This window comes from Drosophila bipectinata, chromosome 3R (genome assembly GCF_030179905.1).
Source record: "Drosophila bipectinata strain 14024-0381.07 chromosome 3R, DbipHiC1v2, whole genome shotgun sequence".
NCBI classification, from domain to species: domain Eukaryota; kingdom Metazoa; phylum Arthropoda; class Insecta; order Diptera; family Drosophilidae; genus Drosophila; species Drosophila bipectinata.
Window position 1 is genome coordinate 16,406,344 of NC_091739.1, and position 13,095 is coordinate 16,419,438.

A 13,095-nucleotide genomic window follows, 5' to 3' on the forward strand; every position below is an offset into this window, starting at 1 on the left:
ACACCTTTCGCCTCTATCTCGCTTTTCCAGTCCTTAAGTTTTCCACGTCCTGCGCCTTCGCCCCATGTCGCTGTTTATTTACACGAACATAAATTTCCGCCTTTCCACTGGCGGTTTAACTTTTCCCATCATTCACATTCGTTTCTTTTCCGCAATCTCAGCACTTGCCAGGATTTTAAGCTGGTTGGTCTAGACTACAGGCTAGGATGTTGGACAGGATGTGAATATTCATTGGTTATTTTAATCCTTTAGTTATACTCCTGTTTCTATAATATATGGCTCTTTTTTGTTCTCCGATATCTGATCTGTCTGCCACGTTTTGAAAAGGTGTCCTTATAGAGTAGGGTGGGGGGTGGCCTTGGTGGAAAAGCCATTTTAATTAACTCATAAAAAATAATGGATCTGGATAGCACGTCGTCGTCGGTTTCATTTATCCATCAATTTTGATGGCCCGAATTTTGGGTCATATTCCATTTCAAAGCATAAAATAGACAAAATTATGGATCCCCCGTGGCTTTCCGAAGAGCAAGGCAAACATATTTCCGCTAGTCGCGAATATCCATTAAATATCCCACCCACACCCCGAGCCATCAACTGATACTCGTGAATCCACCCTCGGCAAACAAACGTGTATTCTGCTCTGCGGGCATTGCATTATTGGAAAATGTTTTCCCCTCGCCGGGAACTACCCCAAAATACACACGAAACTAGAAAGAAAGAAACAAAGCACCTCAACAAATTTAGATTAATGCATTTCAATAATAATTTCCAGCACAACGCCCAACCCTCCAGCTGCCAATTCGCAATTTGTTTCGCATTTGCACTCTGATGGTTTCATTTGATGTTATCCCGGGAAGGGGGAGAGTGTGCCGATGATTTGCAATATGCTGCAAAAAAGGAAAAACTTGTGCAATTGATGAAAATTTCTATTTCCGGATACAAAGTTTCCCAATCATGCCACGAGATGAAATCTTTGATTCCTCCCGACACTTCTGGATCAAAGAAATCAAATGCAGTTCGCTCGAGGAGGAACCTGTTTTATTTTTATTTCCCCGTTAATTGCGCCTTTGTCGGCAAAGTTTTTTTGGCTTTTACTCCACTAACAATTACTTTCTTTGCCATGTATAAGTTAAAAGTAATTTAACTTCTGGGGGCTTGAAAAAGTTCTTGGAAAAAGTCCAAAAATTACCAGACTTTATGCAAATTTTCCTCCAGCTTTATAAGCGATTTAAAACACCGCAGTATAAAAATAGCCAAAGTTCGGTGGAGCATGAATTGATTTTTCTGAACCGCAGTTTGTTTTTTTTTCCTAAACTAAAAAGTAAAAATATGAATTTAATTATTTCAACTTTTTAAAAAGGCGAATTTATGAAAAGTTTTCAGCCAGAAATTAATTACACTCTTTTGAAACTACTCTGCAGCTCTGCCGGCTTCCAGGGGCTTCAAACAAATTGCCTTCTCATTCTCGGGCTACTTAAGATACTTCTTTGAGAAGCGAGACTTATCGTTGCAGCAGTTGGAGGAGGGAGTGGCCCTCCAAACCCCATTAGCAATTGTACAAATTCCTAGCTCTGAGAGCGGCACACATAGAATTCCCTCGAGGAAACATCACAGAGCCAAAAGAGCACTCAGGCTAAAGTGGGGAGTCAAGTAGAAGCCCCAGTCCTGGCCGGAACACGCGTGGCTGGAGCACCCATGACCTGCATTGACACGTGCAAGTCCGCCAGTCAACTCCCCGTATTGTGTATTTATGATTATTGTTATTGGACCTATATATGTTGGCAATATATATCCTCCACTCAGCGGAGGCTCCTTTCGCCAGCCACCCGCCCAGACCACTCATCCCACCTGTGCTGTTCCTGATGTTGTTTTTCCCGCTGTCGAAGTCAATTTGTGTCACGGCCCCATCGACAGTGGCTACGAAAATAGTGCCAGCCGTGGGAGAAACGTGGTGAAAACTGTGAAAAAAACTCGGAAAGGCTTTCCTAAAAAAAAACGAGCCGTTTTAACTCTTGGTATCCTTCTAAGAAGTCGTTGCATACGGGAAATGTACTCACGGCGATGTCCATATATTTTTTGATTCTCACACGATTCATAAGCGGAGTACACTAAACGTTTTGGAGATCGATTTTCTATAAATCTGCATTAAAACCTCGAATCGAATTTTCGGATCCATTTTTTGTCAATTTTTTCAATGGACTCCCTTGAAAATGGGGATGTGCCTGGAATCGGCATATATGTCCCACAGAGATATCCTTATCTCGGCCAATTTTCATCAGATCAAAAAGCGGAATACCTTAAAAGATTTATAGATCGATTCTCTATCAATCTGCATTAAAACCTCGAATCGAATTTTTGGATCCATTTTTTGTCAATTTTTTCGATGGACTCCCTCGAAAATGGGGATGTGCCTGGAATCGGCATATAGGTCCCACAGAGATATCCTTATCTCGGCCAATTTTCATCAGATCAAAAAGCGGAATACCTTAAAAGATTTCTAGATCGCTTCTCTATCAATCTGCATTAAAACCTCGAATCGAATTTTTGGATCCATTTTTTGTCAATTTTTTCGATGGACTCCCTTGAAAATGGGGATGTGCCTGGAATCGGCATATATGTCCCACAGAGATATCCTTATCTCGGCCAATTTTCATCAGATCATCAAGCGGAATACCTTAAAAGATTTCTAGATCGATTCTCTATCAATCTGCATTAAAACCTCGAATCGAATTTTCGGATCCATTTTTTGTCAATTTTTTCGATGGACTCCCTCGAAAATGGGGATGTGCCTGGAATCGGCATATAGGTCCCACAGAGATATCCTTATCTCGGCCAATTTTCATCAGATCAAAAAGCGGAATACCTTAAAAGATTTCTAGATCGATTCTCTATCAATCTGCATTAAAACCTCGAATCGAATTTTCGGATCCATTTTTTGTCAATTTTTCCGATGGACTCCCTTGAAAATGGGGATGTGCCTGGAATCGGCATATAGGTCCCACAGAGATATCCATATCGCGGCCAATTTTCATCATCAAGCGGAATACCTTAAAAGATTTCTAGATCGATTCTCTATCAATCTGCATTAAAACCTCGAATCGAATTTTTGGATCCATTTTTTGTCAATTTTTTCGATGGACTCCCTTGAAAATGGGGATGTGCCTGGAATCGGCATATAGGTCCCACAGAGATATCCATATCTCGGCCAATTTTCATCAGATCATCAAGCGGAATACCTTAAAAGATTTCTAGATCGATTCTCTATCAATCTGCATTAAAACCTCGAATCGAATTTTCGGATCCATTTTTTGTCAATTTTTCCGATGGACTCCCTTGAAAATGGGGATGTGCCTGGAATCGGCATATAGGTCCCACAGAGATATCCATATCTCGGCCAATTTTCATCAGATCATCAAGCGGAATACCTTAAAAGATTTCTAGATCGATTCTCTATCAATCTGCATTAAAACCTCGAATCGAATTTTCGGATCCATTTTTTGTCAATTTTTCCGATGGACTCCCTTAAAAATGGGGATGTGCCTGGAATCGGCATATAGGTCCCACAGAGATATCCATATCTCGGCCAATTTTCATCAGATCATCAAGCGGAATACCTTAAAAGATTTCTAGATCGATTCTCTATCAATCTACATTAAAACCTCGAATCGAATTTTTGGATCCCTTTTTTGTAAATTTTTTCGATGGACTCCCCCCAAAATGGGGATGTGCCTGGAATCGGCATATAGGTCCCACAGAGATATCCTTATCTCGGCCAATTTTCATTAGATCACCAAGCGGAATACCTTAAAAGATTTCTAGATCGATTCTCTATCAATCTGCATTAAAACCTCGAATCGAATTTTTGGATCCCTTTTTTGTAAATTTTTTCGATGGACTCCCCCCAAAATGGGGATGTGCCTGGAATCGGCATATAGGTCCCACAGAGATATCCTTATCTCGGCCAATTTTCATCAGATCACCAAGCGGAATACCTTAAAAGATTTCTAGATCGATTCTCTATCAATCTGCATTAAAACCTCGAATCGAATTTTTGGATCCCTTTTTTGTAAATTTTTTCGATGGACTCCCTTCAAAATGGGGATGTGCCTGGGAACGGCAAATATGCCACACAGCGATATCCCTAGCGATATCCCTGTCCCTAGCGATATCCCTATAATACCTTTAACGTTTTGTGAATCGATTCTCTATAAATCTTCATTAAAACCTTGGAATGAATTTAAGGATACATTTTTTGCAAATTTTTTTATGTGACTTCCGATTTTTTTAGAGAAAGTCCTACTATTTTAAGTGCAAAGTTAGACCACTAAAATAGTTTTTTGTGCCTAGCTGATGCCAGTTGTTTTTTAACTAAACGAAGCTTTAATAACACTTGAAAGCTAAAGCCAGAGAGGGCATATTTCTGCGAGGAATTATTTGCAAATTTCCTCACTGGCATCTGAGTTATTTGTGAGTATATTTATTTCTTCATTCGCACACTCGAATGCCAAGGCTTTCAACCTGGCATCTCTGGCTCTGAGGTGCAATAATAGCCCCCTTGGAATCCCCGCTCTGGTTCATGTGTGGAAGCATCTGAAGAATGCAGAATATCCTGAGTACTTTTTCCAATATTGCATTGCTGTGCTGGTGGGGAGCAGTGCGGAGTCCGGGGCGGGTATTGCATTCCTTTGGAACGCTTTTAATGAGTTGGAGAGGGTCTGGGGGAGAAACCAATTACCAGGCTACAAATCCTAGACAAAACCCGCCCGGGATCGGGCCGGCAAAACCTAATTTTAATCAATTTGGCCTAACAAGCGACAGATTGCCGACCTAACGAATCAATTTGATTTCCCAAAGAGACAAAAGAAGTCGACGAGCGGCAGCGGCGACGGCAACGGCAACAAATTTCGCATTTCATTACAAACTAAAAGGCAGCATCCGGAAGATGTGGAAATTCGTTTGGATTCGGATGCGGATTTGGATTGAGAATCAGTTTCGGATGCGGGCACAAAGGGGTTAAGGCGGACGTACTAAATCGATTCCGGCTGCATTTTCTGGCGGACTGAATGGGCTGATTCCATGAACTAAAGCAGCAGTAGCAAGTGGCATCATTACTCAAGCAAATGGGGCCATCATCGGCATCAGTCAGTTGGTTGGGGAGTGGGCCAGTACCGTAGCCGGAGCCGAAGCCAGACAACAGACAACAAGTGCAATCCATTCTCAACAAAGGGCAGTGCAATGGCGATGCTCCTCTCGCATCCGACCCTCTGGCCCTTAATCCTTTGGCCGTGCTGATGTTGCCAATTGAAATGCAAAAATATTTGGAAATTCCTCGATTGCATTTGGAGCTCCCAGAGCTTTCGATTCGACGAACTCGATGGATGTCTTGATGAGGCAAGCTGTGAATGCAGTTCGTGTGCGGTTAATGAGCCTCTGCCAAGTGCTGAGTGCTGAGTCCCCAAATTGAAGACCCAGAAAACCATAATGCACTCCCTCACCCAGAGAAGCGGATGTTCGTTATCCGCACAGCTGTGGTCTAGATTGAAGAAGTCTCTCAGCTTTTAAGCTCAAGGAAAAGTACATTTTGTGCGAAAAGAGTTAATAGAAGTATTGTCCAATAAGCATGAGTTTCATTACTTTTTGATCAGAATACTTGGCTGTCCTTCGAAAGGCCATAAACTTCGACTGTTTGGCAAAGGACATGCAGGCTTATTCAAGAATGCAAATGACCAAGGAGGCTCTGGGTTTTATTTGCTTATTAAATAGCCCGCTCACGTCGCTCCATTTTTGAAAAATGGGGAATGTGCTTTAAAAACGAAGCTCTTGCTGCTCTCCAAGTGATTCATAAAATTCCGCCCTGCCATATATTACAAAAGTACATATTTTAAAGAGCAGAAGTGGGATTCGGATGTCGTTTGTTTGCCCGGCTGCCAGCTGAGCCAGAGCTCTTGTGTTTTGTTCAACAACATTTCGAGACAAGTGGCCACTCGGTGGCCATCACTCCTCGGGAGCGATGCGTCTTTGATGGGTCAAAAAAAAGGACCCGACAGATTAAGAGTCGGATTGAAGGACACTCGCTGGGACTTTGATCGTTTTTCAATGAAATGTAATGGCTGTAATTGTTGATTCGCTTGGAATATTAATATTCATCCATGCGCCCTGTTTAATGGGGAAATTCGAGTCATTCCGTAAATAGTAAAACGATTCCATTGAATTTAAAACACATTTGTTGCCATTGGTAAGGGCTCCTGTTGTCAGAGCCATTAATATTTCACAACCACCCTTGACGCATAATTTAAAATGATTTTTTGTTGTGCTTTCAATTAATTTCGAACAACAGCGGGTTGAATGGGGTATGCGGTGCATAATTATAAAATTGTTTACAATTAAATTACCGCATTCATTTCGCCAGAAAGGTATCGCATGCAACTGAATTGTAAATCACGAAGGCAATAAATCAATAAAATGGGAGGAAAGTCGCTCCTGAAACCTCCCAATCTCATCAAATATCTCTCGTGATGCATTAAGACGTTTTTAGTTTGATGTCCAGAGGTCTCTGGCAAAGGGTAAGTGCCTTGCCTTTTGTCCCGTCAGTTACAACCCCCGTAGGATAAAGATTTGCGAAAAAATGTATATTGCTCCCCCAAAAGCCATAAAGAACAAGAAGGCCGCCTTGCAGCTGATCTCCTGCTTTATTTAATTTTCTGCACTACGTGTTTGCTACCCTTGGGTTGTGTCTGGCGTTTAGTTACCCCACAGGGGACAGTTTCCAACTGCCAGGGGTGGACCGTCAGCCAACCCACCTGATTGGAAGTGCAAAAATAGGCAGGAAAAAGGCAAAAGGAAATATTGACGGTAACTATGTGATGGGCACAATCTCTCCCATGGAAACAATTATGTATTTTGGTGTCTAGGAGATTTCCGGCCGGGGACGAAATGGCTTTTCCTCGGGGCTCTCAGGGCAACCTTTTGTGGAAAGCTGCCATATGCAGAAGAGTGCTTTACAAGCTATGTTTACGTTTGCCCACAAATGGTGCCGGGGGCCACACACTTCCATCTTAATGCACTAAGATCATGATGAAGTTTGACCTGTGGGTAACATGTTTTTCCCACTCATTGTTTGCCCGGGGCAGAGGGCAGGAGAAGGAAAACAAGCACTCCGACCGCAAACACAAAACCATAAATATGCAATGCAAAGTGCGTGAAGCCAAGTGAACAGAAAAAACTCCACCTCTGACCTGCAATTGGTTGTCGCAAATTGTCGCCATTTTCTATAAATATTTTAACAAAAGGCGACGGGGAAAACTTACAACCACGAAGGCAAGGATGGAAAAACACGCTCGTTTTTATGGCATCGTTGTTGATGATGAGGGGAACAAAAGGCGGCCCATGTATCCAATATCCATATGCAAATGGCAAGCACTCGGCACCGAAATGATTGGACGAAGAGCTCGAGTGTGGAGGAATTTTCACATTTGCCATATCACAGTAGTTGCCTTCTTAGAACCACAATCCTATAGCCATCCCAGATTTTAAAATATTTTTTCATGTCTTAAAATTTTTATTTTTTATTATTTTAACTGTATTTATCCTTCCTTTTTTCTGAAAATAATTTTTAACCTTTTGGGGACATGGGAACTCTTTACAGAAAACTCACTGGCGTTGACATCTTTCACAGCTCGCTGGGTGACAGGGCACGGCTCTTGTGGTATTTTTTTGTGGCCGGTACCCCAAGAGCTTCAGGCTCTCAACCTGCACCTGTCATCGCTCTTAACACTCTGTAATATTTTCAACCCGGGCTCGGGTCCCGGGAAATCGCACATTCCTGCAGCCCATAGTAGGAAGACTCCCATCCGCCCTTTTAATTGGAAATCCAAACTGCATTTCCTGCTTGCGGGGGTGCTAAATTAATTAGCAGCTAATGAAATGGTGCACATATATTTATACAGGACTGTATCCTGTCTGGCTGTCACCTGGTGTAGGATGTGCCTCTGGTCCTGTTCCGGTTTCTGCTCCAGTTTCTAGGTCTCCACTCATTGGTCACCCCAGGCGGCACTTGAGATTGTAAAAAACGAACCGCAATCTCTTGACATTTTTTTCACAAAATGTTAAACTTTAAAAAATGGTGGCATGGCATGGTGTTTTAGATACTTTGTCGTGTTTATAGACGTATATTTTTCCAGCCATTTCCCTGACCGCCCAACCCCAAGCATTCATCCGAGTTGATTAATTAAGTTGTTGACAATTTTAAAAGCTGCCGTGGAGAGGACATTATTCACAGCTTAACATATCCCTATTCTGTTCCTAAACGTGGCTTCTAGCCATGGCCCTGGTTTTATTGCCTTTTTGTTGGCGGGAAATGCACTAGAAAATAAGCTGCTTGTGGCTAAGAACGCTTTAGTTGATGTAAAGCAATTTTAAATAAATGAGAGGTTTTTTTTTCAATTTTTTTAAATATTTATTTGACTTCCTAAGGGCTTCTAAAAGTTAATTTCCCCACCAGGTCTTAGCACTTACGGTCGATTCAAGTGACCCTCTTGCAAAAGTCAATTTTAATTGAAACCGCAACAAACAATTAAACTCCAGCCCTCGCAGGACTCTAGCTGATCCTTTTCATGTGTTGTTTTTTTTTTACTAAAATATAGACACCCGCAGGGTGGTCCTGCGTGGGAGGCTTGTGTGTGTCGGCGAGGTATTAACTTAACTTTTCCACCCAACTCAATTAAAATGTTGGACAAAATTGCATATGCATAAGAGCAGGCAGCAAGTAAACAAATCCAAGCGTGTGTGTGCGTGGGTGTATTTGGGTGTGTGTGAGTGTATGCTGCATAAATTAATAAACTTGATAGTTGGAGGGGCGCAGACAGGGGGGATAGCTCTCGACGGGCATAAAAACTAAACGAGCTTTGAGCGCTGGGCGACACGTACGCAGAGAGTGGCAGCAATTAAAATTTTAGTACTTGCCCAGCCGTGGCACCGAGGAGCACCGGGTGGAGGCCCGAAAAGGAGGTGGGTCTGATGTAGGCACATATGTCTACTATCATCCCGGGCCATTCATCTGCTCGACTTCCACGAACACCGCACACGGCAAAAAACAAAAGCTTTTTCTACCAGGTGGAGAATATTCCTAAAAAATTCTTTCTCAGAATTGGGTGTCTATATGTGTAAACAGAGAAACAGCTTTTCCAAAGGCACAAAAATATCCTGGAATTTTTTCTTACATTTTGTAGCATACTTTTTTGCTTACCTGAGCCTGGGAAACTTCATGTTGGGCCCTTAATGATGTTTATGGGAGTGATACATGCCTAGCTACACGTGTGTTTGTGTGTCTACATTCTTCCAATTAAGGAGCAGCCATTTGGAAATTTTCGGCCATCCACAAAACACTCAATAAACCAAACAGTATCTGGATAGTAGGCTAGTTCTGGAGAAACACACTCATCCAGAATAGCTGACATTCTGCGGACGGCCGCAAGAATGTAACAAAGTTTATGGGCCAGTAGTTTCCAAAACTAATTCTGTCAGCGCTTCTTGGCCAACTAATTGTAATGGTAGCTGCTCTAAATTGCAATTTACCAAAGAATTTGGCCCAATGAAATGCAACTACCAACAAAATACAGGCCATGCCTGAGTAAATAAACACAATTTGGCATAAATTCCGAAAATAATAAATACCAATTTTAATTAGAGTAGATGCCACAGAGAGCTTGCAGCGAAAAGTATTACAACTTTTCACTTTGAAAATTATTTTAGGTTATAGAACCTGGAAATTGTTACATTTTAGAAACCAAACTAGTCACATTACTTCTCTCCGTGTAATGAAACCATACCTGCCATGGTTTAATCCTTTATTATACTTTTACAAGCAAATAAAATACATAAGATAGCCCTTTCTACTCAACGATCGATCTCGCCAAAGACAATGTCGAGGGAACCAATAATAGCCACTACGTCGGCAAGGAAATGGGAGGGTGCCATTTTGGCCATTACGGCAAGGTGGGCGTAGGAGGCCGGGCGAATCTTGCACCGATAGGGACGCGAGGAGCCGTCGGAAATCAGATAGACGCCAAACTCCCCCTTGGGCGACTCCACAGCAGTGTAAGTCGAACCGGGCGGCACCACGATGCCCTGGGAAAAGTGCTTGAAGTGATGGATGAGGTCCTCCATGCCCACCTTCATGTCCCGCCGTTGGGGCGGGCAGATCTTCCGGTCGTCCACCTTGATCTCGCCCTCGGGCATCTTGTCCAGGCACTGGTAGATGATGTTGAGGGACTCACGCATCTCCCGCATGCGTACCAGGTAGCGGTCATAGCAGTCACCATTGGAACCGATCATCACGTCAAAGTCCATTTCGTCGTAGGCGTCGTAGGGCTGCTGCTTCCGCAGATCCCACTTGATGCCACAGGCCCTCAGCACGGGTCCAGTGCAGCCCCAGTTGAGGGCGTCGTGGGCGGAGATTTGGCCAATGCCGATGTTCCGCATGCGCCAAATGCGGTTGTCGGTGACCAGGTCCTCCACCTCGTCCAGTCGAGTGCCAAACTGCTTGATGAAGGCGTACAGGTCGTCCGAGAACCCCAGGGGTATGTCCGAGGCCACGCCGCCGGGCCGGATGTAGGCGGCATGCAGTCGGGCACCCGAGGCCCGTTCCGAGAACTCGTAGAGCTTCTCGCGCTCCTCAAAGAGCCAGAAGAGCGGGGTTATCCCGCCGCAGTCCAATATCGAGGAGGACACCGCCATGGTGTGGTTGGTCAGCCTCATCAGCTCCGCGAACAGAGTCCGAATGTATCTGGCCCTTCGGGGTACCTCGATGTTCAGCAGCTTTTCCACAGCCAGGGCGTAGGCCTGCTCGTTGGCCATGCAGGAGACGTAGTCCAGGCGATCGAAATAGGGCAGTGCCTGGAGATAGGTCTTGTACTCGATCAGCTTCTCCGTGCCCCGGTGCAGCAGACCAATGTGCGGATCTGCATTCAGCACGGTTTCGTTGTCCAGCTCGAGGATCATGCGGAGCACGCCGTGGGCCGCCGGGTGGGCGGGTCCAAAATTTATGAACTTGGTGCGGAAGGTACGGTCCACCGGCGGAAACTGCTTGCCGGTGAACTTGGGACGTTGCTTCCACTGATCGCCTTTGGGATACATGACCACGCTGGCGTACTCGGCCAGATGCTCCGGATCTGGGTACCAGAAGTGCGTGTCTCGGTACTCGTACGGTGGTCCCGGGGGATGCAGTTCCTCCCAGGAGGGATCGCATTTCTTTTCCTTTGGGGCTGCGGTCTCTGCAAGCATTATCGAAACTTTAGTTGAGTTCTTCGGAAGAGCTGGGAAAAGTATTACCTTTTTTCGAGGAAAACCAACGTAGGTTGAAATTTTTTCCAATGTCGGCCTTCTTGAGATTGGACTTGAGGCCATCCACGGTTAGGTATTTCTGGCTGAAGCGACTCTTGTAGGCCTGAAAGCGACGGATCTCGTTCGGAGTGAACAGCTTGTCCGCCAGCTTGCGGATTCCCTCCATTTCTACTAATTTTAAATATAGCAGTGTTAAAAATTAAGTTTTCTTATTTAAACTTTTGGGGCTTATGAAGCGAAGGAGCTATTACTTTCCTTAGAAAATAAAATCGAAGGTTGCTAAAGTCTAGAATTCCTAATCTAAAGACTATTAGCTTTCTTTAAAATATTATTAATTTTTAATCTTTCTTCTTATAGATCTTCGATGACCACTACCACTTCGCACATCACAAGGTCTCGAAGCGGTCCCTCTCCCCCGCCACTCACCACCAGACCCGCCTGGACGAGGACGATCGCGTCCACTGGGCGAAGCAGCAGCGAGCCAAGTCCCGCTCCAAACGGGACTACATTCGGATGCGACCCTCCAGGACCTCCTCGCGTGCCATGTCAATGGTGGATGCCATGTCCTTCGACGATGCCAAGTGGCCCCAAATGTGGTATCTGGTAAGTGGTTATCCTTAATATTCTTAGATGTCTCAAATACAATCCCAATCCCTCTAGAATCGCGGTGGTGGCCTGGACATGAATGTGATACCAGCCTGGAAACAAGGCATCACCGGCAAGGGGGTAGTGGTAACCATCCTGGACGATGGCCTGGAATCCGACCATCCGGACATTGAGCAAAACTATGTAAGTCCTAAGCTTAAACGAATGAAATTATGGATTAAATGGTGAATTCTTTACAGGATCGAAAGGCTTCCTATGATGTGAACAGCCACGACGATGATCCCATGCCGCACTACGACATGACGGACTCGAACCGCCATGGAACCCGCTGCGCCGGCGAGGTGGCTGCCACCGCGAACAACTCCTTCTGTGCCGTGGGCATCGCCTATGGAGCCAGTGTCGGGGGAGTGCGTATGCTGGACGGAGATGTGACTGACGCCGTGGAGGCACGATCGCTGTCCTTGAACCCCCAGCATATCGACATCTACAGCGCCTCCTGGGGACCCGACGATGACGGAAAAACCGTGGACGGACCCGGAGAACTGGCCTCGCGGGCCTTCATCGAGGGCACCACCAAGGGCCGAGGCGGCAAGGGCAGCATCTTCATCTGGGCCTCGGGCAACGGAGGTCGGGAGCAGGACAATTGCAACTGCGACGGCTACACGAACTCCATATGGACCCTATCCATTTCCAGCGCCACCGAGGAGGGCCACGTGCCGTGGTACTCGGAGAAGTGCAGCTCCACGCTGGCCACCACCTACAGCAGCGGCGGGCAGGGTGAGAAGCAGGTGGTCACCACGGACCTGCACCACTCGTGCACGGTCTCCCACACGGGCACCTCGGCGTCGGCCCCGCTCGCCGCCGGCATCGCCGCCCTGGTGCTGCAGTCCAACCAGAACCTCACCTGGCGTGACCTGCAGCACATTGTGGTGCGCACCGCCAAGCCGGCGAACCTCAAGGACCCCAGTTGGTCGCGCAATGGGGTGGGCCGGCGGGTGAGCCACTCCTTCGGTTACGGCCTGATGGACGCCGCCGAGATGGTGCGCGTGGCCCGCTCCTGGAAAATGGTTCCGGAGCAACAGCGCTGTGAGATCAATGCCCCCCATGCGGACAAGTAGGACGGACTGCGAGTTCTTTAATTTCTGGGGA

The 13,095-nt window shown here is 45.5% G+C and overlaps 2 protein-coding genes across 4 annotated transcripts in view; one reads left to right on the forward strand and one right to left on the reverse strand.

The window, feature by feature from the left end:
- Fur1 (Furin 1) overlaps positions 1-13,095 on the forward strand; it is a 112,865-nt gene that overhangs the window by 90,551 nt on the left and 9,219 nt on the right. For all 3 annotated transcript variants that reach the window (XM_017248947.3, XM_070282192.1, XM_070282191.1), the window contains exons 5-7: positions 11,698-11,943; positions 12,001-12,129; positions 12,186-13,060. In XM_017248947.3, the coding sequence (XP_017104436.2) occupies positions 11,698-11,943; positions 12,001-12,129; positions 12,186-13,060 (1,250 nt within the window). The remainder of the gene's footprint in view (positions 1-11,697; positions 11,944-12,000; positions 12,130-12,185; positions 13,061-13,095) is intronic.
- ND-49L (NADH dehydrogenase (ubiquinone) 49 kDa subunit-like) lies at positions 9,831-11,584 on the reverse strand. The gene is made up of 2 exons (XM_017248949.3): positions 11,329-11,584; positions 9,831-11,270 (listed from the first exon to the last, which is right to left on the reverse strand). Exons 1-2 carry the CDS (start codon positions 11,504-11,506, stop codon positions 9,895-9,897), a joined length of 1,554 nt encoding a protein of 517 aa, XP_017104438.2. The 5' UTR covers positions 11,507-11,584; the 3' UTR covers positions 9,831-9,894.